This window comes from Ursus maritimus, unplaced genomic scaffold (assembly GCF_017311325.1).
Source record: "Ursus maritimus isolate PB19 unplaced genomic scaffold, ASM1731132v1 scaffold_11, whole genome shotgun sequence".
Classification (NCBI taxonomy): Eukaryota; Metazoa; Chordata; class Mammalia; order Carnivora; family Ursidae; genus Ursus; species Ursus maritimus.
The window spans coordinates 17,805,009-17,830,561 of NW_024423453.1; the positions used below are offsets into that span (position 1 = coordinate 17,805,009).

The 25,553-nt window shown below is 37.0% G+C and overlaps 1 protein-coding gene across 1 annotated transcript in view; it reads right to left on the reverse strand.

Annotated features, from left to right (window-relative positions):
* Nucleotides 1-1,955: 1,955 nt before the first annotated feature.
* The window catches only part of ANKRD50 (ankyrin repeat domain 50), a 36,204-nt gene continuing 12,606 nt past the window's right edge, over nt 1,956-25,553 (reverse strand). Inside the window, exons 3-5 of the mRNA XM_040626291.1 lie at nt 12,567-12,796; nt 6,546-10,096; nt 1,956-4,968 (exon numbers count right to left, since the gene is read on the reverse strand). Of these exons, the coding sequence (XP_040482225.1) occupies nt 6,549-10,096; nt 12,567-12,796 (3,778 nt within the window). The 3' untranslated portion in view covers nt 1,956-4,968; nt 6,546-6,548. The remainder of the gene's footprint in view (nt 4,969-6,545; nt 10,097-12,566; nt 12,797-25,553) is intronic.

Genomic DNA, 25,553 nt, shown 5'->3' on the forward strand with positions numbered 1-25,553 from the left:
AAGTAGAAGCCATCTTAGTGATTCAGTTAGGGTGGGTATTTCGTTTTCTAATCAAACTATTGAGTATTTAAAACTTTAGTCACATTATATTTTAACGTAAAATATATGGCAGTGCGTCATCCCTTGGTTAATTTCTTGAGGAAGGACCAAAGCCTTTTCTGCCAAGAAGGGCTCCCTGATGGGATTTCCAGGTCCTCGTTTGTGCATAAGCCACGCCCACAGAGCACCATCTACAATATTGGATTTCAGTTTCGTTAAAGTAGAACGGAAACTAGTCACAAGAGTTAAGAGGACTGGTGTTCAGTGAGAAAGTTGATGGCTTTAGGTTTGGATATACTGAACTTCCAGAGTTTTAAGACATGCATGCAGTTTTTTAGCAGGTATTTGGAAATGCATAACTTGCCTTTCCTTATGAGAATTAATCCAAATTATAGCATTTCTTTTTTTGCACGTATACAGTGTTTATGTTTGCTATGTCTTTCCTACTAAAGGCTACTAATGGAGTTACTAAATCACCGTCGAATCTCATGAAAGCACATGGTTCTTTTAACCTCTACCTTCACAATAATCATTAGCTTCAGACACAGGAGGGTTACCCTTAGATTAGTGGTTATGGTGAGGGTGATGGTTAAGTAGGTATGTTCAATTTGTAAAAAATTATAGGACAGCGCCTTAAGATTGGTGTGTTTTCCTGTACATGTTTTAGTTCAGCATAACTTTACAAACAAAATGGAAGTAACACTCATTAAAACAGTACATCAATTCTTTTGGGACCTATTGTTACATCACTTTTTAACATGTAGACCAAAAAATATGGAAAAGCTTCTTCCAAACATTAGAAATATATTCTTCTACGCATATGTTTCTTGTAATTTAAATTCTGTCAGTGTGGGTAATGATTGTGTACATTTAAGAGTAGTCATCAAAGTATGCAGTAAATTTCACATGACTCCATTTTAATACTGGATAATTTTAATTTTACTGTACTAGCAAGACAAGCCAGCAGAAGCCCTATCTTGAAAGTAAAATTAGTGCATGTATTTGCTTAATGAATGAAAATTTCCCCCAAATCCAGGAATCGAAGCTTTCAGAGTATGTATCACCACTATTAGTTGGAAGGATTCCAACTACTAGGGCAAAGGAGTGAAAACCTTAGTCATTGCCAAGTTCTCACAGTGTATTTCTTTGGACCACCAGCTAGAAAACCCCATGTAAGTTTTAGTCAACCAGTCTGTTTCAAAATTCTTCTAAGTACACCACCCCTTTGTGTTTAAACATTGTTATTAAAAAGTTTGAGTCAGATTTTTATTAATCCAACACATTTATAAATAATATATGGTAATTACTGCAGAACTCTGTAACTATCATAAAATCACCTAACACAGAATACCTTACTGGCCTTTTTAGAAACCGCTCCCTGGAGTCATGTATCGTATATATTCACACACAAGCACGTACATATATACGACGTTGTGTTCTGGTCAGAGAAACGGATCATGAAGTGACTCAACTTTACCGAGTGAAGAATACACAGAAACGAACGATCATACTTGCAACAAACTCCAAACTACCGAAGGCGAGATGGCCATAACATCCTGACGGCCAAGGAGCGTGCGCGCACACGACTGCCAGGCTTACGCAATTTCAGAGTCGTGAACCTGCGTGCTGACGTCCGGCACATCTATGGTTTTCAATCACGGGAAAAAGAAAAAGAACACTAAGTCCTTACAGAAGCCTTGGGAAGACAGAGAGTCTAGATCTTTTTGTTTTTCTACCTTCCTTGGTGAAGTTTTTGTAGCTCATTTTTTTTTTTTTTTGGTAAAATGTTTCCAAATTCATTTTCTCCATATTTATTTAAATTAAGTTACAACTTAAAACTAATAGTTGTTTTTACTGTAAACACGTCATGCATGTTCTGCTGGCTCAAGGATAAAATTAAAACAAGATATCCTCTGTAGAGCAAATATATTTATTATGCACTTTCATATACATAGGGATTTTTGCTTAATATAATACAAGGAATAAAATAAAACTTTTACAATGTGAAATTCAATGTACATTTTAGGCTATTTACATACCCCAAACCAAGGAAAAAATAAAAAGAAAGCATTTGTCTGCAACTACATTTGCTGAGAAGTGTAAATGGAGAACAGTAAGCAAAACAAACATTTGCATAGCCAAACAATATTGAGAAAAATATTTACTCCTGTTTTTAAAGTAGTGAATTATTTTTGGTAAGGATTCCAGTAGGGGTGGAGGATAAGGAAGAGAGACAAAAGATACTGGCTGTACTTTGCAGTACACAGGAGTTCCAGTCAATTTTCCTTCCAAAACCTTTTCTACATACATTCAGATTTTAATTTTTCATTACTGTATTTTTTATCACTTCCCTTATTATCAACTCACAACTTCTAGGGAATGGGCACAGATGGAATGTTAAAAAAGTTATAAGCACATGGCATCCTAGGTGTGTAAATCACATCAGGTGATGTGATTTACACAATTTGAACATTTTAATTTTTAAAATAACTATTTAGGCATTTTAAATTGAGGGGACTATTTTTTACTCTTCTTCATGAAGCAAAAGCCATTTTCAGTCATGCTATTAAGTCCCCCACAAAAACAAATAGGCCAAGCAGGGCATCTTCAGCACCCTATCACCCTTACCCTAACTAAAGCCACTTCTGTCCTATTCCAAAACACAATTAATACAAAAACATCCAGAGGAATACTTACTTTTGAAAATCATATTTTTCCAACAGATCCTCTTCCTACCAACTGTTTCAAGTGTACATAATATGGATATGAAAACATTCAGCTCTTTGAAAAACATAAATCCCTTATGTAATGAGTCATATCTTTGCCCTTTGGCCACAAGGTGCATTTTTGTAAAAAACAATAAAATTAAATAAATACAAGTCCAATAATTCAAGGTTAATAGAAAAACTGGCAGCTTTCAGGGTTCTCTTTCTAAAGAAAAATACACCTAATAAGAAATTAGAGCTCCATCTTCTACAGTAATGTAAATGTACTGTATTCGAGACATGAGTAAGATTGGTTCTAATAATAGTATGTATTCATATTTATCAATAGAATCATTAACACTTTTAAGGCTACTTTGCAAGAGTCCTATTAAGTGTATTTAATAAATGTCCCATGGGGACAAAAATTCAATACTTGAAACATTCACATTCGAGTTATCAATATTGCCATGTCACTTTAATATTGATTGAACCTCTCTCCTATTTCTGATTATGACTTACTGATGACACAAAATGTGTTTTGCTGACTTTAAAAAATAAGAGAAAACAAAAGCCTTACACACAGATTCAAGTGAAATACTTATCACAACCAAGTACACGTTTCTATTTCTGTGATGCATCACGTGTCCTTCAAATATGAAGATGACATTACCGACCTCTGTTACTCAAGATTTTTCTCCAGTAGTAGCAGTGTTTTTGTGCTGATTCTCCAAATTCTCTTTCCTCATTCCTCTTTCTTATCATCAGCACATGGGAAAAACAGAATTTCTGGGCTTTCTAAAGTTCACAGGGCTTATTCAAAGACCAAACCCACAACCATGGCTTCTCAACAATAAATCCAAGCCGCCTCACTGGTTTAGAGGCCAGCCAGGAGGCCAAGGCTCTGGGTCCCCTGCTCATCTGAGCCAGTCACTTTTGTTTTCCCTGGTCACAGACTTCATCTTTAACCCCGCCATCCAGTTATCCTGCGAGCAACTGGCCAAAGAAGAAAACCGGAAAGAGTAGGTGGACAGAAAAGTGCAAATCCATCACTACTGTTTGCCAAATATCAACAAAAAAATACACATGTGCTATGACTGACAGGTTAGTGGTGTCACCTGTGAAGGACCGCACATACTACATTCATCAAAAATATTCATCGACTACCACTAAAACTGATTGAATTGATTTTGAGTGGGGGCTGTTTTGGTCATGCAGTGATTTACACGATGGAAACAATGGAGAGAGAAGCCAGCACGAAAATTTACGCTGGTAAATTATATCTTATTTAACTGGACAGAAGAGAGAAGTGTAGTCAATGAATTGTGTTCAGGGATCAAAAATCTACCCTCAGACAGGTGCATCTCCTTCTAGGTACACACGCCCTGAGGCATGGCTTTGTCCCTGAGAATTTTCATGCCTCAGGAATGATAGTCTGTCTTCTTGGAGGTGGAATGACAAGTGAGTGGAAGGTGAACTTGCATCCCAGTGAACGAAACAGAACTTTGTTCTGCCTGTAGTCTGTGTTTTCCTCTCTTTTTCTTTTTTTCATCTTTAGCCAGAGATTAGGAGGATTCTACTGGGAAATCCAAATTTAAACTACTTAGAGCAGCTCCCTAAAACACTAGAATTATTTTTAAAAAATCTGTCAACAAACCATTTTTCACCTCAATGTGGCATTATTAAATAGAAACACATTTTTAACCAATGCTGAAGGCGCACTGAACATAAAACAGTTGCAGGATTTACTTTATTGAGCAACATTTTTAAAGATACAAGAAACAAGCCATCCACTACGACAATGCAAATGTGACTGAAACAATATGCTTAAGTGTCGTTCGCCACGAAAGAGAAAAAAAAATAAATACAAAGAACACTGCCTTTTCGTATATATTTGATCATGGCACATGCACATTTATCAAATCTTAACTGAAAACTTTTCTCAGCTTTTATCAGGGAACTGCAGTAAATATCTGCATTTAAAAAACAAAAGTGCTTATTCTTGTGTAGTGAATACAAAGCACACAAAATGAAATTTTTTAAGCACAGAGGGTTACATTGAGAAGGCAGCCTTACTATTTAGGCACATTACAGTAATTAAGGTAACTGTACTGCAGATATCACATTCTTCCTTTTTTTTCAGCAAATCAACAGGCATTTTATGTTTTCATCCAGTAGCTGAAGAACCACTCCAATCACAATGTCTTCTGTTTCACAGAATAGGAAACTAATGCAAAAGTTAAAAAAAAAAATTAATTTCTACATTATACTTATTATATAACTACATATAGTTTTAAGACCCTATATAATTATATTTATATATATATATACTTACTATGTAAAGCATAAAGTGGACACATCTATTAAAGATTCATTATTCAACTTATAAGTCACTTTTAAAGAATCCACAAAATGTTTACCCTAATTCATACCCTAATTCATGTGTTGTACTGTTTAATATATATTTATAATTTGCCTTTACAAAAGATGTCATGAGAGTTAGAGGGTTGTACCATCAGAACAAAATATTTTTTAAATATATCACACTGCAGAATGAACTACTTGACACAAATTATGTTTAAATGGTATCTGACCAGTCATCCATTGATTCATATTGAAGGGCGTTTACTATCAGAAAGCACAGGAAGTTTGTAATTTATAATAAAATGCTTCACCTAAAATACCCCTAAAATATAGCTCCAAAGACAAAAAAGGCAAAAGGAGGAAATTTCAGTGTACTAAAGAGTACAGTTTTGTTACAGGATGAAAAACGATTAAGCTAAGTGAGACAAATATACTTGCAGGATAAACTAGCAAAGATCCCTAACGAAACCTTTGGATTTATCTCTGAGAGAAATGTGCTTCTGAAAAAGTGTCTATTATATAAAATTATGTATATATTTTCTCATTAATGTCCCCTATGTAATGAGTGAAGCATTCATTGTGGTGGAAGGAAAAGTTTTTATTTAATAAATATGATTTATTTTGAGGTTTAAACATATAATTCTTACGTCGAAATATACGAGGCTCTAACTACCTTCTTGCCAATACATCCACCTTATCCTCTTTCCTCGCCTATTCTTGGTGTGTGCAAATTGTACTTGGAAGATTCTTAAGAGATCTGTCATAATAAAAATTACCTTTTGTGGATCAAATCTCTGACTTCTTCCAGGGTGAAAAGGAAGGAAATTAACAGTGACTACCTATCTACTAAAGCACTACATACACTATTTTATTCAAACCAAAATGTGACTATTACAGAAATGGTCCTCTCCCTTCCATCAAAGAGCTTTTAAGAGAGGAAATGACGGTATAGGAAGAAATTCTTAATCTGAGATCCATTAAGTAGTATTATTCATTCATTCATTTACTCATTCACTCATTCATTCATCCATTCACTTACTCAATACATTTTCACTGAGAAATGACTATAGGTCCAAACAGTATTCCAAGTATGTGGAATATGTCAGAGAACAAAACAGATAAAAATCCCTACTTTCACAGACTTTACATTTAAGTTGGGAAGAGACAAATAATAACCATAATAATAAATAAAATACATAAAGAATGCTAAATAGTAAGTTCTTTGGCTAACAAAAAGCAGGAAAGGAAAAAAGAGAGTGCTGGTGGTGGGACCATTCGACTTCACAAGGATGCTAAGGGAAGGTCTTGTTGAGAGACAGGATGGCATCTGAACAGAGATTAGCTGAGGGAATTGGCCACGCGACTATTCGGGAAAAGGGCATCCCTAGTAAAGAGAACAATACTTTTGATATTTTACTCTCTATGCTGATGAAATGTTACCTTTTATAATGGTGTTTCCTTTTTATAGTTGAAACTAGGGTCAGAACCCTCAATCTGAAGCTTCAGGGCTTGTTTAAGGCTTAATTCCGTCTCGGAGGAAGGATATCCTTCTAACACTTCCTGATGCCCCCTGTCTGGTATCGTCCGAGGGACTGACACCCTACCGAGAAAAACCTGGTTGCTCTGAAGATGGTAATTGGGATTTGTCATTATCCCATTTCTCTTCTTCTGCTCCCCACTTTGCTGATGAATAAGAAACTGCTGTTGAGATCGACCAATTTCTTGCTGAGCTGCAGGTACCATGATTTTGCACTGAGATTCCGCCGGCATCTGTTTAGGTGGTGCACTAGTCCCAGATTTGGCTGCAGGCCCTCTTTTATCAAACTGAGTCATTTCATATTCTAAAACCTTTGGCTGTGAAGAATTATTTTGTTTAGCTTTTTTCCCAGCTGCCCCAGATTTGCTGGAATTTTCTGATTTCCCCCCTTTATTTGTCTTAGTCGACTTCAAACTGGGTTTTACCTGACTCCACTCAAATTCACTACTTGGTGAATTATGGCTCTGTCCCAGGGACTGTGTCGTGGAAGATGGGGACACAATGGACTGTCGACTTCTACTGCGCGGCAACGAATGCTGCTGAATTTGTTCTGTGAATGACAGGTTATGAAAGCTGTCGATGGGCACCGTTTGAGCCGTTGCTGTAGATGAAGTCGTTCTCAAAGATGAGTTTTTTGAGCTTTTCAGGGAATTGTTTGACAAGGACGACTTCTGACGATCGACTGTAGAATCTGGAGATTCTGAAGGGGAACTGAACGCATGCGCTGGCCCATTAGGTAAGCCGCGCAATGAAGGCTGCGTGTCCCCTCCACCGGTACTGCCAGAGCTATTCGATTTAATCGTCAAGGACTGCATTTTTGAAGACACCGACTGCAGAGGTTTCTGCTCCATTGTATGAACAGGAGATGGGGAACAGCCGTTCAAACTAGATGCACCGTATTTTTCTAATAATTTAATTATTTGAGAATGTCCGTTTTTGGCTGCAACGCGCATAGCCGTGCGCCCAAACTGGTCAGCATGGTTAGGATCGGCCCCGTGCTCCAGCAAAACCTGCACTACATCGATGTGCCCTTCCTGCGCTGCAATACAGAGGGCCGTCGCCCCCTGATTGCACGTGTGGTCAACGACGGCACCGTGCTCGATCAGAAGCTGAACCACTTTCACGTGGCCCTGCCACGCCGCAGACTGCAGGGCAGACCGCTTTTCGTTGTCTGCGGCGTTGACGTCAGCGTGGTAGGTAATCAGAACCTGCACCATTTCCAAATGGCCTTGCCAGCAGGAAACATGAAGCGCCGTCCTTCCTTCGGCATCACTTGCTTCTACATTTGCACCATTTTCTAGAAAATACTCAGCCATCGTAAGTTGGTTTTCTAAGGCCAAAATATAAAGCGTAGGCCTGCCATCAGCATCTTTGTAGTTAACGTCAGCTCCATGGCTAAAAAGTAGTTCAACAATGTCCCTGTGCCCTTCTAATGCAGCAACCCGCAGTGCATTTCTGCCATCATAACCTCTTTGATCAATGTTGGATTTATTTTCCAATAATATTTGAACACAATCATAATGACCCTCTTGCGAAGCTAATATGAAAGGTATTCGTCCATCGTTATCGATCTCATTTGTTCTAGCACCTTGTTCAATAAGTGCTTCACATATTAGTCTGTGACCTTCAAAAGCTGCCATATGCAAAGGTGTCCATCCGGCATCATCTCTGTGATTTTCGTCTAACCCTCTATCCAGCAGAGTCCGTACTACCTCAACATTTCCTTGGGCTGAAGCTATGCTGAGGACCGTCCTACCTTCACTATCGATGCTATCCACAGCTGCGCCCCAGAACAAAAGCGTGTTTACCACTGAGGCATGGCCCATAGAAGCTGCTGCTAAGAGGGGTGTGCGACCATTGTTATCTGTGTGGTCTACGTCTGCTCCCCCTTCTAGAAGCAAGTCAACCACATCGACATGTCCTTCATAGGCAGCTACCAGCAGTGGAGTCATGCCGTCTTTATCACAGTGATCTACTTCAGCACCCCGATCAATTAGAAGACTAACAACTGATGCATGTCCTTTACTTGCAGGCACACAAAGAGCAGCGACAGAGAGTGCAGTCCTGCCATCGACGTCCTCATGGTTCACTTCTGCTCCGTGGTCCAGGAGGTGTTCCACAATTTCTCTGTGGCCCATGTATGCTGCTGCTATCAGCGCAGTTCTCCCCTCATTATCCGCTTTGTTGACTTCAGCACCATGTTGTAGCAAATTCAGTACAATATCCTCATGTCCTCCCCAAGCTGCTGCTCTCAAAGCTGTTCGGCTATCAGCATCTGCACAGTCCACTTTCACACCTGCATAAAGTAGTGCAGAAACTACCTCGGTGTGGCCACCCCAAGCGGCAGATCTTAATGCTGTCCAACCATCTTGATCAGTATGATTAATATTTGCACCACACCCAATCAAACAATTAACCACCTTGGTATGTCCTTGTCTAGCAGCCAGGGTAAGTGGGGTATGTCCATGCGCGTCTTCGATCTCTAAATCTGCTCCCCTGGAGACAAGTAAATTCACTACGTCAAGGTTGCCACTGTATGCAGCATTAGCCAATAACGTTCTCCCATTTGAATCACACTGATTTACCGAAGCTCCATTATCTAATAATGTCCGAATGGAATCCTCTCTTTCCAAGGCTTGTCGGACTATGCACGATGTGCGATCATCTTCACTGTTGACGTGAGCACCAGCTTTAACCAACAGCTGTAGCACTTCTTGCTCCTTGGGTATTAAAGTAGACAGGGAATCTCTGACAGGTGTACCATTCCAAATCATCCAGAGAGCTAACTCAGCTGTCTCTAACTGTAAGTTTGAATTAATTAAATGCAATGCAAATTCTTGTGCTTCCAATGGTGTTAAATTCTTGGCTTGACAGGTATAACTCATAGCCAACATTCTGTGTCCCTCTGCTGCATTACATAAATACTTCTGAGTGCAGTGTTTCACATCCAGAAGCCACTCTGCAAAACTATAGTGAAATAGTATTTTAGTATTTCCTAGTCCATCAACAAGAAGTTTGGAGAGGACATCTAACTTACGTTGAAAGTCTTCCAAGGTCAATGACATATTTTTAGTCCATACCGCATGATATAATTCCGTTATGGTCAAAGGTCGGCAGGCTGCAAGAATCACATTCAAAATGGGCTGAACTTTTGCAAACTGTTTCCTTACAAAAAGTCTCTGACACAGCCAGAGATACAGACCATTTAGAGTTCCTGGGATGTCACGAATCTCTCTTAACATAATAAAATTTTCTACAACTCCATCTAGAACTCGTTCTAGATAAAGAAAGCATCCGCTGCTTTTAATGTGCAGTTGATTTAACATCTCTGCAGTTTCTTTTGTGAGGTGTTGTCGCAAAGCTTCTTCTTGATCTAAACGATGAAGGATGTACTGCTGAACATCCTTAACAATGTATGCCTTCCGAAGGTCATCTAAGCTTATTTTTCGAAAACCTAAAGAGACAAAAAGTAGATGTCATCAGTTGAAAATGATTACAGAAGTTGCCATTTATTTGAAGAGGAAGTCCTCAAAATATAATAAACTAATTAGCAAAGAAATCAATAACAAATCAATACTTATAAATTAAAACCTATGAATATATTTGTATTTTTAAGATTTATTTGAGAGTGCAGGCATGCACAGGCGTGCATGGGGGGGCCATAGGGAAAGACTCTTCAAATGGACTCCCTGCTGAACGTAGAGCCTGCCACGGAGCCTTGATCCCGTGACCCAGGAGATCATGACCTGAGCTGAAGCCAAGAGACGGCTGCTTAACCAAATGTACCACCCAATTGCCACAATATCTATAAGCATATAAACCAGTTCTCTCTTCCTTCTGTAAAAAGGCATTAATGGCAGATAAACGATTTCATTTTCTGATCTACAAATGGAACTATTTCTTATTCTATTAGTGGCTCAGGGCTCCTCTCAACTTTAATGACGAGAGATACTAAACTCAACATTAGAAAGTCTTATATACATATCCATGAAAGCACCCTGGTAAGAGTTTCTGAACTTCCAAATGACTAAGGAGAAAAGGTTGCCAGAGATAATAAATAACACTTGCTTGTTTTTACACGCTGATCTTTTTCACGTGAAAAATTTATATATTCCCATCCACATACCTGAATGTACACACCCTTAACTATGGGACTGAATATTTATATCCATTTATGAGTATTACCTGTCACTGCCTCTAAATTACTACTAAAAATACACTTTCATAAAGAATATACACAAAATGCTTACAGTTTAAAAAATAAAGCTCTTCCAAATCTAAATGCTTAGTAATATGAATTTAGATAGACTAAATTATTAAGTTCATCATTAATGATAGTTATCTGTTCATTAAAGCAGAACTGAGAATACCTGTTAATAATATGAATACCCTGAGTTAAAGATACTGAAAATAATTGCTTTTAAAAATTGCAACTTCTAGTAATTATAAATGTAATTCTCTTATTATGAATATACACAATTTAATACATTGCTATCAAAGCACTTTAACATATTATTATAAGGCTGAAAAAAGCTCAACATTTTTAGGGGAATAAAAACATGATTTACTGAAATGTTGGACCATATCTCTGTTGAACCACTTTTGTATTCTTACTGAAAATATTTCCCAAGGTATGAAACTTCTTAGTGCTGCTGACAGTAGAATGACAGAGTGATAGAATGTGTGCCAGTATTTATAACCTGATACTCATTGCAATTATTTATTATCCTGAAGAGTCTGTGAGGGTAGGGACTAGGAAAATAAAACCTAGGAGTACAATAATAAGAAAGTCATATTCTGGCACATTGATACACTAGTAAATTATGTAGTCGTTAATATAGTTATTAAAAAGACAATATAGTGACACTAAAAGGCTTACAAATGTTACGCTTTATTAAAAAGCAGGAAATCAAATTGATATAAGTATGACCTCAACTAGGTAGGATAACATACACAGAATTTAACACATAATGTTAAAGAGTGGTTACTTAATACTTTATCCCTGAAAGATGTTAGTTGATATTTGAGTATGTTGTCATTTAAAATATTTTCTATATGGAACACATTATTTTATAACCAGATAAAGTAAGTATGTATGAAAATCTTCAAAAATACTTGAGGATTAATTTCTTTGTGCACAAAACAGTTTCAAATGGGCTATTTTCTTCAGTCCCATAACACATACCAATTGCCATTAGCCCACAATAATACCCTCAAAGGCAGTCAAGATTCTGCTTAAGGGCCAAAGTAATTTTCATTAAATTGACTCTAATCTGAAGCCATTAATAAAAATGCTACTGGTTAGTGTACTGAATACATCAGGAAAGAGAAAATCTCTTTCCAACAATGTTAAATCCTCAGATATGAGTGGGTGAAACCTATTTAGACCCAGTAGAAATCTTAATGTTCTTTCCCTACGGTGATACACCTGCCAATTCTAATTCTGAATGCACTCATTTCAATTCAAAACCCATCTATTTCAACTTAAAACAATAGCAAAAAGCAGAAAGAATTAGGTAGGACATGGCAAGGAAACTGAAAAAAGTCTAGGAAAAAAGTTGAAGAAATGAAAAAAATATGCTATGCTCATGGATGGAAAGAAAGTCTATTTTATATTTCAGATTTCTCCTATATTAAAAGCTTTAACCAAATTTAATACTTTTTGTTTATATTATTAATAGTTATAATTTTAAAAAGTATGTTATTAAAGTCAATCTGGAGGAATAAAAGTAAAACTATATTAATTCAGAATAATAATATTGGTGACAAAGAGGGCTGGGAAGTAAGTGTACAAAAAAAAAAAAATATTAAGCCAATGTGGCATTTGTACAAAAATGCCAAGAATAGTTTAGAAGATAAGACAGCTAGTTTAGAAATATATCAATAACACATCAATATACATACATGGCAGTAATTACACTTACCGGTAAACATTTTGGTAACAGCCTTACTCTGTTTTCGGGCAGAACACAGAAGCAATAGCCATGGTGGGAAGAACTCATGGTGACCAGCTAAAAGCTCTGCAACAGTTCCAGATAAGCTGGTGGACGTTTGTTCACCTTCGGTAATGTTACACCCTTCATCAACAGAATCAACAAGGAGATACAGGCTTTGCTGGGGAGGCTTCATTCCCAAAAGAGGGAGCAGAACACATCTGTAAAACACATCCAATGAACACTTTGAATGTCACTGGCTACGACATTTAGTTTATCATTCAAACATTAGTCATATAGGTTATAAATATGTTTTAAGAATAAATAAAGGTTTTAGAATAAAAATATTGTGCAAGCTTCAGTTCCTTACTTTAAGAATATTAGTGCTGAACAGTTCACATTTTCAGTAACAACATTTTCCACAATAAAGTGAGTAAGAGTGCGTGTGTATTAGTAATTCAGCATAATTAAGGAGGACAGTAGGAACTTTAGGAAACCCCATTTCAATGTTCCCTTCCTGGCTTTTTTGAATCACCAATAAAAAGCTTAAATTGCTTATAACCAAGTTAAAATGTGCTGCAAAGGAAAAAAAACACCAAAAAAAAAAAAACAAAACCCACAAACTTTGGGGACCACTTTAATAAAAAGAAAATATCAAGTGTCCCATATAATTTAGAAATGTTTCATTATTTCTCTTACAAAATGACTGCAGGTTATACGAGCTTGTCACACACAAATTTTATTTTAAAAGATGATACAAAGATAAATTACTATAATCTAGGTCCCATTTGGTGTATGTTCAAATTTCAATGTTAAAGAACAAATTATTGGGTTTAATTCAACAGAACAATGCACTTCCTACTCATAATTTATACTGCAATTGAATATAACTTTTTCATAACTGAAACAATGCTCATTCATTTTCAACAAATATTTACTTAAGCATGTCATGTGCCGAATAAGGCACTGAAAGGGACATAATCCATTTAGTTATGAATACCAAAAATTTACAGATAATCCTTTCTACAACTCTCTTCTTAAACTTTCAATCCCATAGCAACCAAGATCTAATTTGTCGCTATGTCCTACCAATATTTCTTTATAAAAATCTCCCAAACCCACCTCAGTCTGTACCATCATCAGCCTACTCCACACTTCATCTCTCTCACCTGGACCACCATCACCACCTGTGTGTTCTGTATGCTCATGTCTCCAACCGCTTCCCCAGAGCGCCGACCGCAGCCAGAGCAACCTGTTTACAATACTACTCCAGCCACGCTAGCCTTCTTTCGATGACTTTATTAGATACAATTACACAAGGACCTTTTCATTTTTTTTAAAGATTTTATTTATTTGTCAGAGAGAGAGAGAGCACGCATGCACGCACAAGCAGGGGGAATGGCAGGCAGTGGGAAAAGCAGGCTCCCCGCCGAGCAAGGAGCCTGATGATGGACTCAATCCCAGGCCCCTGGGATGATGCCCTGAGCCAAAGGCAGGCACTTAACCGACAGCCACCCAGGCATCCCACACAAGGATCTTTTCATTTGCAGTTTTCCCTGCCCAAAATGTGCTTCTTTTCTCTCTCCATGCAATTAACTCCTCCTTAATCTTCAATTGTAAGCCTGAGAGTCACTTTTCCAAGATTGAATGCCTATAATATGCTTTCATAGTATTAAATATTTCTTTCATAACACTATCAAATTTGCAATGTTAGACTTACTAATTTAATGTCATTCTTATTTCTTCCTTTACACTGTAAGCATCAAGAAAACAGGGACCATGCCAGTTTTGCTCATGAGTATACCCCAAGGCTTAGCATAGTGCTGTGCCCGAACAAATCCTAAATAAAGACTTAACATTGCTGTAGTCTAGAATGGAAGACAAGTAACTTGAGTGCAGTGTGCCCAGTGCTATGACAGAAAGCAGTAACATGCTCAGTGTGATTCATAAATGACCAACTCAAGGGAAGTAGAGAGGAAAGGCAGAGGAGGTCAGAGAAATATTCAGATATTAGGTGCTCAGATGAATTTAGTTTTGAAGAACCAATTATAATTCTTCAGGAATTGTAATAAATTTACAATAAATTTTACAATGAATTATAATTAAGAGGAAGCAGGGCAATCCTAACAGAAGGAATATGCTAAATTTGAGAAAATTTACTGTACCGTATCTTATGTATATATTTCCTCTCTTAGGAGAAGAAGGTTGATAACAGGTACTATAGTAATATGTATGCCATAGTATATAACCTACTATAGTAATGTACTATAACCACTGCCACTTGAGAAATAATACACGGTGCTATGGGAGTACACAGAGGGCCAACCTAACTTGCTGTTGATAGGGGTAGGGTGGGGGAGAGCTCAGGGAAGCCAAAAAAAAAAAAGCTTAGTCTGGAGAAAGAGCTAGGGTAAGGACAACGCACGGGACCAAAAAAAAAATCTAGTTGCGGCAACCTCACTTGCAAAGTCTTAAAGAACAGAAAGACCACTGAACAAAGTATGAAAGAAAAGTTAGGGAAATGCGTAAATACTGGGTTTTCTAAATTTTATTATGAAATTTGGACTATGACCTAAGGGTACTAAGGAGCTACTGAAGTTTTCAAGCAGGAAATTGGTATGTTTATATTTGTGTTTATAAAAATAACTGGTTATATTTGAAGGAAAGCCTGAAGCAAGGTAAGTCTACAAGGGAAGAATGAGATGGGAGGCGACTGCTTATTTAAAAGAAAAAAAAAAAAGAGGGGGCACCTCTGCTAACTTCAAGTCAGTGTTTTACATGCTTGAAGTACTTTACATATCCGTTAACTCATCCGATTCTCACATAAACTCTTTAAGATGGGTACTATTATAATACCCATTTCCAGATGAGGAAATCAAAGCACACGAGGGTAAGTCATTTGTCCAAAGTTAAAGGAAGGTTTCAAGTCTAAGGTCTGACTCCAGAACCTACACAAGGATGGACCATTCATACTGTTGCCTGGGACTTTCCAAGTTTTAAGCACTGATTTGAGAAACTAGCTGCACCTCCTCCCCAGCCCCAACTCCTGGGCAAACGACATGGTTGGTCACCTTAGTTTATACCCTCAACCACTAGGGTCTACTAATTATAATTATATTATAGCAAATATTATAAGAATTTGAGGGAAATCTGGTGGGTGAAATTGATAGGATTTGATGATTATTTCATTGCATTTGCTTACTCGTTGTTTGCTCTTCTTTTCCTAGTTTCTTACGATAGAAACTTAAATAAGTTTCACACTCTTCTTCTAATATAATCCTTTAATATTATGAATTCCTTTCTTAAGTATTTTCAATATCTTGTAGTTTAAATAATTACCCTTTGATTCCTTCTTTGAATTACAGGTTATTTAGAAGTGAGCTGTACAGTTTTCAAGTATCTGGGGATTTCCCAGGTTTTTTATGTTATTGTGTTATTATCATTATTTAATTCAACAGTGATCAGATAACATACTTTGTATAACTTGCATACCCTTACATTATTAAGATTTGTTTTGTGGCCCAGAATTTATCTGTCTTAGTAAATGTTGTATGGACACTTAAAAGAATGTGTACTCTGCTATTGTTGGGTAGACTGTTCTACAAATGTCAATTAGGTCAATCTGGTGATAATATTGTTCAATTCTTCTTACTGATCTGCTGTTTATTTGCTCTATCAATTACTGAAACGGAAGTGTTAAAATATCTGAATGTATGTGGTGGATTTGTCCATGTCTTCTTGAAATTGTATAAATTTTTGATATTTTGAAGCTGTGTTATTAGTAAGAAACAATTATGATTGTTATATCCTTGAGGAATTCATCCCTTTATCATTATGAAATGATCCTCTCTGATCCCTGGTAATATTCTTCTCTTCAAAATTTACATCACCTGATATTAATGTATGCTTTTTCTTTTGATTAGGGTTAGCATAGTATATATTTCCTCATTCTTTTCCATTTAAACTATGTGTCTCTTTATATACAAAGTATACTGTAGGCAACATATAATTAGATCTTAACATTTTTCCAAGCAGACAAACTGCCACTTAATTAGGATATTTACCATTTACATTTAATATGATTATTGATATGGTTCAGTCAAAGTCTACAGTGTTCTTGTACATATCATTCTGCAAAGTATAAGCACATCTGTAAGATATATTACTAGGATTACAGTTGCTAGGTTAAGGGGCATACCTGTATATACTTTGGTAGTAACTGACAAAATACCCTCCTTAAAAATTACATAAATGTATATTCCCAACAGCTATGTAAGACTGCCTGTTTAATTTTTACACATATACATTAAAAAAAAGGCATCACTGTAGATTTAATTTACATTTTGCTTATCATGAGGCCAATCACATTTACATATGCCTAGGAGTCATATTTCTGTTTATTTTTTATTTTATTTAATCAATTAATTTATTTATTTATTTTCAAAGATTTTATTTATTTATTTGACAGAGAGAGACAGCGAGAGAGGGAACACAAGCAAGGGGAATGAGAGAGGGAGAAGCAGGCTTCCTGCTGAGCAGGGAACCTGATGCGGGGCTCGATCCCAGGACCCTGGGATCATGACCTGAGACGAAGGCAGACGCTTACTGGCTGACCCACCCAGGCGCCCCCATATTTCTTTTTCTTTAAAAAAACTGTGTCTTTATATCCCTTTGCCCATTTTACAAAAGATTGTCAATTTTTCTCTTTTTGGGACTCCTTAGTATTAAGAAAATACATTTGTTGCTAATTTTTTCCACTCCTTGTTATTTTTCTTTTTGACTTTTTAAGGTATTTTTTTGACATGCAGTTTCTTTTATTATTTTTATACAGATAATATATCAGAGTTTTTTTTTTCTTTTATGATTCCTGAGTTTTATGTCACATTTCTGAGGGGCCTTCCCAACTCTAAGCTTAAAAAATATTTCCTCATGTTTTCTTCAAAAGCTTTGAACATTTTATTTTTTAATCAAATTAATTCTGACATAAAGACGTGACCTAGGGTTCCAATTTTTTTTTCCACATGGCCCCACTGATATCCCAAAACTATTTATGAAATTATCTTTCTCCTATTGATTTGAAATATCTTCCTTTTCACAGAGTAAACCCTCATATATATTTTGGGTATGTTTCATCTCATTCCACCGTCTTACCATCTTTTCTCCAAGCACTTTTTTTTAAAGATTTTATTTATTTATTTGTCAGAAAGAGATAGTGCGTGTGAGAGAGCACAAGCAGGGGGAGTGACAGGCAGAGACAGAGGGAGAAGCAGGCTTCCCCCCAAGCAAGTAGCCCAATGCAGGACTCGGTCCCAGGACCCTGGGATCATGACCTGAGCTGTAAGGCAGACGCGTAAGCGACTGACCCACCCAGGCAACCCTCTCCAAGCACTTTTATTTCTGCTTCATGTAACTGTTTAACTCAGGCAATTGCTTATTAATTATATTTTCATTTAAGGCTATATGTTTGGCCATAGATTTCTTTTGTTTTATGACAACATTTTTCTGGTGAGTGTTTCTTGGGCTCTGCTTCTCGGATTCCTTCCTCTTTTGTTCTTGAGATATATTTTTATGTATCTACGACAGCTCTTCTTCAGTAAGAGAAGTTCCCTCTGGACCAGCAATTGCAGGTTAGTATCCAGTGTCCAGGCTTGTAAGAATTCTCCTTATGACTCAGAGTTACAGGCATGAAAAATTTCTTTGAGCTTCTACTTCTCCCCAGCCAATTAAGATCAGAGGCTGTGGGGATACACATAAGGCAGGGTTTCTCACCACAACCCCCTCCCGAACTACCCCCAAATGTCTGACTCATTCTTCCCTGCCCTCTTTGTTCTTCCTTTCTGCCTAACACGGTCCAGGGGAACTTCCAGCATAAGTTTATAACCTGTCTCCATGGTTCCAAATAAGAGCCTTTATATACTCTTGATGATATTCAGGGTATGTGCTTATTTTAAAGAAAAAACGCTCTGCCAATTTTGTCTGCATCTCAATTTGATATCAACTTCCACATTATATTGAGGTTTGGGCTTATAGTTCTCTCATAGTTTTACCTTCTTGCTTTTGTACTATTTTCCATGCCTTACTCAGTCATATTATAACCAGAAGCCAATATATGGCTTTAAAAATGTTGAGCTATTTTTTCTAGCCTTGACCTCATCCTAAAGTCAAAAGCAAAAATCCCCCAAACTATCTGCTATCTATCTCCTGTGTGGATGCCCCACAGGCACCTCAAGTATGATTAAAGAGGTGATCCGAAGGGGCACTGCACCACGATGTTGATTGCAGCAATGTCCACAATAGCCAAACTATGGAAAGAGCCCAGATGTCCATCAACAGATGGATAAAAAAGACGTGGTATACACACACACACACACACACACACACACACACACAGGAATACTACTCAGCTATCCAAAAAAAAGAAATCTTGTCATTTGCAATGATGTGGATGGAACCAGAGAGTATTACACTAAGCGAAATAAGTCAATCAGAGAAAGATAATTATCATATGATGTCACCCAAATAAGTTCTTCCCCACCTGCCTTTCCCATGTCACTTACTGGGTATCTCATCATACCCTAGTTTCTTTTTTTCTTTTAAAGATATTATTTATTAGAGAGAGAAAGAGAGAGAGTGTGTGCGAATGAGCATACAAGCAGGAGGAGGGAGAAGCAGACTCCCCGCTGAGCAGGGAGCCTGACCTGGGACTCAATCCCAGGTCCCTGGGATGGTGACCTGAGCTGAAGGCAGATACTTAACCAACTGAGCCACCCAGGTGCCCCATTATCTCCTAGTTTGTTAAGCCAAAATCTTAGGTTTCATTCCTAAGTCCTCCCTTTTGCTCCAGTCACAATGCTCTCCTTTCACTTCTAACAGCAAACATATCTTTTTTTTTCCCCAAGCCAATGCACTTGGTACTCCCTCTGCCTACAAAGTTCCCCCATACAGAATTTCTTATCCTTTATGTTTCAACACAAACGTTGCTCCTGAAAGACACCTTCCCTGATCACCATGTCTTAAGAAGACTTCATCGTTACTTACTACTGTTACTCTAAACATTCCATCTCAACTGTTTTCTTTATAGTGCTTATCATATCTCAAATTAATTTATTGCATTATTTGTGTAATGTTTTGTAAGGTTGAAATGAAGCTCTTCCACCGCTATACCCCACTCCTATAGAACTTGGCTCTCTCTTTCTACCAAAATAGCTACTCTTCACATCTTCTCAACCTTTCAATTTTGAAATATACCAATATTCAGACCTTGAATCTTCTCTTTCTCTATTTACATTCACTTTTTACGTATGTTTATTAATGCCCTTAAGTACCATCTATATTCCACGAAATTTATATATACAGCCAGCACCTCTTTTCTGAATCTAGACTTGTGAATCTAACTACTTACTCAACTTCTCTGCTTAGGTATCTAATGTTGAACATATTAAAACCAAAACTTCAGACCTCTAACCCTCAACTTGTGGTTCCCTTAGTCTTCTCCGTTTCAGTAAAGGGCAATCCCATCCTTCCAGTTTCTCAGGCCAAAATTTTAGAATCGTCCTTTACTCCTCTTTGTTTTTCGCATACTCAACATCCATGTCCTTTCAGATCAATCTTAAAAATAATCAAAACAGAACAATTCTCACTACCTCCACCACTTTACCCAAGTCCAAGCACCACTGCCTCTTACCTCCATTTCTACACTAGCCAGGTACTGATTTCCTTGCTTCCACCTTCACCAACCCAGTTCTCAACAAAGTAGCCAAAGTGATACTTTAAAATCTTAATCCATATGATGTTAGTACTCCGTTTAAAAGACTTGATGTCTTCCAAACTACTGAAAGTAAAAATAAATGTCCTTACAACAGCCTTGAAATCCGTACATTGTATGGATCCTGTTCTCTACTTGGGTCCTACACATATCCCCCCTTGCTTACTCTGTTCTAGCCACACAGGCTCCCTTACTTTTCTTGGATGGTATTACACCAAGTTCCACTTCAGGACTTTGCACTTGATATTTCCTCAGTCTGGAATGTTCTTTTCAGAAACTTCCTTCACAATGCCCTAATCTCCCCTATGAAAAACTTAATCCTTCTCTCATAATCTACCCAGTGCATCCCACAATCTCCCACAATCTCCCTAGTACTATCCTCCTTACTCTAGTTTGATTATCCACCAGCATTTACTGTCAATTGATATGCTATATAGTATGTTATTAATATTTTATTTTTCAACCAACCACCCACTCCAATCCAAAAAAATGTAAGCTCAATAAACATGGATGACATTTCCACTTTTACTAATACACCCCAGTATTAAGAATGGCATCTGGTACATTCCTAGTATCCAATACCTAATTGTTAAATGAATGAATGAATGAATGGACCAAAGTATAAGTGAGAACTCAAAAATACATACATACATGTCTGTATCTCACACTGGTAGTATTACAGATTAATAGTGAAAGACATGCCACTCAACAAATGCCAGTAGAACAATCAAGTAGAGAACAAGTTTTTAAATATTAAGACCCAAAAAGGATAAAACAAAAAGGAAATAATTTTAAAAATACTCATTTTTTACATTTCAAAACAGAAATTTTACAAACAAAATGACAAGGCATAGGATCAAAGATATCTAAAATAATAAGATACCATTTCACATTCACTTTCTGAAACATAAAGAACTATGACAATGTAGTTTCAGTGACCTAAAAGAGTAATGGAAACTCAAATATACAACACTATACAAGGATAAACTGACACAATTTTAAGGTTAGTTTGGTGCTATCTCACAGAGTTGAAGATGGATATACATACCCTATGATCCCAAATTTCATTTCTAACTATGCAATTTGGAGTCACCCTTCACTATTTCATTCTTAGTATATATGCCCATAAGAGAATGTTCTTAGCAGCACGGTTTTAAAAAAGTTTAAAATCTCAATACATCTTTTTGGGAGTGGGGATGTGGGGTGGGGGTGGGGAGTGAGAGCACACCCATGCACCCAAGTCGGGTGGGGAGACAGGGAAAGGGAGAGAGAGAATCTTAAGTAGGCTGCATGCTCAGTACAGAGCCCAGTGCGGGGCTCGATCCTATGGCCCAGAGACCATGACCTCAGCAGAAATCAAGAGTCGGACACTTAACCAATTGAGCCACCTAGGTGCCACCAAAAGGGCTGAGTACATCTTTGAAGGAATATCAACAAAACAACAACAAATGAATTATAGCATAAAGACTGGAATTATATGTTGTATAGTAGTTAAAATGAATCCTGCAGATCCACATATAACAACATAGATAACATAAAAAAAAAGTTATACAGAAAATATTGCAGAATACTGCCAGCAACACAATGCAATTTATAATAGAAGAGTGGTTTTGAAAGTGTGGCCTGAGGATCACTAAGGGTTTCCTATACCCTAGAACCTTTCAGGGTAAGAAAAAAACTAAGATGTGATTTGCCTTTTCACTCTAGTTATCTCTCAAGGATGCAGTGGAATTTTCCAGAGGCTGCATTCAAAAGCAGATATGATAAACCAACTGTCTTTTATTAAGCCTAATATTAGAAAGAGTTGTAAAAAATGTAAAACAATGGCCTTCGTTTAAGTATGTGGTTTTGGGGGCGCCTGGGTGGCACAGCGGTTAAGCGTCTGCCTTCGGCTCAGGGCATGATCCCAGCGTTCTGGGATCGAGCCCCACATCAGGCTCCTCCACTATGAGCCTGCTTCTTCCTCTCCCACTCCCCCCTGCTTGTGTTCCCTCTCTCACTGGCTGTCTCTATCTCTGTCGAATAAATAAATAAAATCTTTAAAAAAAAAAAAAAGTATGTGGTTTTGGGTTTGGTTTTTTTTTTTTTTTTTGGTCCTTGACAATATATATTCTTTCATTGAAATGTTACATTAAATGTAATGAATTCATTATTAAATATTTATTAGCATATATTTTTAAAATTTATCACTTTAAATTTCAAATACAGCAAATACTGATATATAACCCACATAAACAAAGGTTCTTTGAGGTCCTTAATTATTTTTAAGAGTGCTAAGAAAACCTAAAATAAAAAAATTTTGATAACTGCTGATACGGAATCAAAAATGTATAAAACTTGAGCATATAACAAGTACGTGAATACACATACATATCCCCCTATGTAGTCAAATTGCTGTTAGTCAAACTACATAGATATAAAAGACATTCCAGACAGTCCATAAGCGGGGTCATCTTATGGGGTGTGAGATCAAACTTAGATACCTGGAAGGCTTCAAATGTGGTTTATTTTTTTCTTCAAAACAAAACGGAAAACTCAGACTTAAAGCAAATACGGCAAAATAGGTAGGTAGATGCATATTTGTTTTCCTGTTTTATTTACTTCCTTGTGTAACTCAAACGCTTCAGGGGTAGGAACAATCTATCATTTTCTCCACAAATTCTTTTTCTGCAACCATTTCCTGTACTTGGTGCCATTTTTATGCTTCAATTCCTGTGAAGTACAGCATTTGCAAGCTGCTTCTCTCTCTAAATTAGCTATTAATAAACATAATAATTGAGATTTAGGCTACAAAACTTTTTTTCTCCTTTCTAATGAATATGAATTTTAAATGATAATCTCAGAAAGATTTATAAGAATGAAACTATGAAACACAGATGAAGCTAGGGATTTATGGCAGAGCAGGAAAAGGTGGCCTCATGATTCACATCATATAACAGCAAACTGATGTTGTTAAAGAGCCTTCCATTTTATAAAAACCAATTTCAACATGCATTATAAGAAACTACAAATAAAATAAAAAATACTGGGGCGCCTGGGTGGCACAGCGGTTAAGCGTCTGCCTTTGGCTCAGGGCGTGATCCCGGCATTATGGAATCGAGCCCCACATCAGGCTCCTCCGCTATGAGCCTGCTTCTTCCTCTCCCACTCCCCCTGCTTGTGTTCCCTCTCTCGCTGGCTGTCTCTATCTCTGTCAAATAAATAAAATCTTTAAAAAAAAAAATAAAATAAAATAAAATAAAATAAAATAAAATAAAATAAAATAAAATAAAATAAAATAAAATAAAATAAAAAATACTGGTTCAAATGGATCCTTGTCATCTAAACTATACAATCTCTATATATAAATTGCTCCACAGAAAAACATGTACTATTTCAAAACTGAATGTGGCTAGAGCAACACAAATTATCAATGTGAGCAAATTTATAATGTTTTAAGTTAAAATATAATTATTCCTCAATTCAAGGAATAATTACTGAGTCTCTACTATAGTCTATGCCCTGGAGAAAGAAAGGGAACAAGACAGGCACGTTGTCTGCTCATTCCAGTAGGTAGGCATAAAGTCAAAGTAAACAAATGCCCAAAATAATTTCAGATCATGATAGACACTGAAAATTAAAAAATAAAGAAAACAAAGTGGGATGATCTGATTTAAGACACTGACTGAGTGGGGAGACTTCGTAAAGACTAATGGAGAGGAAAGGCTCTCTGAGGAGAGAACAGTAAAGCTGGCATCCAAGTGATACCAGAGCAAGCAGTCATATAAAAATCCGCAGGCTGGAACTGGACCTGCTTCAAAATAGAGTAAGGGTAATGATGTGGATAAAGAGCAATGAACAGAGACGAAAGTAGTACAAGCTGAGGTCAAAGGCTAGGCAAAGACAGGACCATGTAAAGCTTAGATTTTATTCTAAAGGTAGTGAGAAGCTATTGGCAGATTTTAAGCAGGTAAGTAATATGATCTGATACTCTGCTTTGTGAAGATAAGAGGGACAAACAAAATAGCAACAAGAAGACCACGCTGGGAGGCCAGTGCAGGAATCTACACAAGAAAGAATAGAAGTAGCAGAAATGCGGCTGCAGAGAAGTGAAGGTATTTTATCACTGAAATAAAACAAAAGTAGTTAATGGATTGAGTGTAGGGGTTGAATGGAATTGAGGAATTGATGATTTTAAAATTTTTGGTGAAAATTATGGATTTCCTATATGAAATATTATTTCCTTGGCTTTTTTATCATTAGCTCTTTTTACAATAGTGGTATATTATTGGTTCCACACCTTTCTCATCCTCTCTGAACCAAAAAGCTAGCCACGACATGTCCTTCTCATGGTGATAACAGAAGCAAAGAGGATTAGCCCAACTACTCATGCACATATTAAGCCTCTGTTTGGATCATGTCTACAGACATCCCACTGGCCAAAACTAATCACATGGTTGAGCCAAATGGAAAAACTCAGAGAAGTATATTTCTCCTCTAGTAGGATCTGCAATATCATACGGCAAAGACCAAGAATACATAGAAAGATGAAGATCAAAAACAAATAATTCAATCTATCACAATTTATTTTTTTAAAGATTTTTATTTATTTGATAGAGCATAATCAGGGGAAGAGGCAGGCAGAGGGAAAGGAAGAAGCAGGCTCCCCGCTGAGCAGAGAACCCGAATGGGGGCTGGATCCCAGGACCTGGGATCATGACCTACGCCGCAGGCAAATGCTTAACCGACTGAGCCACCCAGGCGCCCCAATCTATCACAGTCTCTATGTATTCAAATCATGAGTCATAATTGTAAAAGGTCAGCAGCTTCTAGAAAGCTCCAAATCTTTCTTCTAGATAACAAGTAAGATATAATTAGTTCTCTTAATTAATACTTATTTTTCTTTAAGCAATTACGTGAGCACTTAAAATTCTATTTTATTACCAATGACTATATTTAACTATGCATGTGTATAGTAGAAAAAAATAACATCAGACTATATCTGGGATTAGAGGGACACCTGCATGGCTCAGTCAGTTAAGCATCTGCCTTCGAGTCAGGTCATGATCCTGGGGTCTTGGGATCCAGCCCCACATCAGGCTCCCTGCTTGAGGGAAGCCTACCTCTCCCTCACTTCCCCACTTGTGCCCTCTCTCACACTCTCTCTCTCAAATAAATAAAATTTTTAAAAAATATTTCTGAGATTAGAATAACATGAAAGAGAGAAGTTGAGT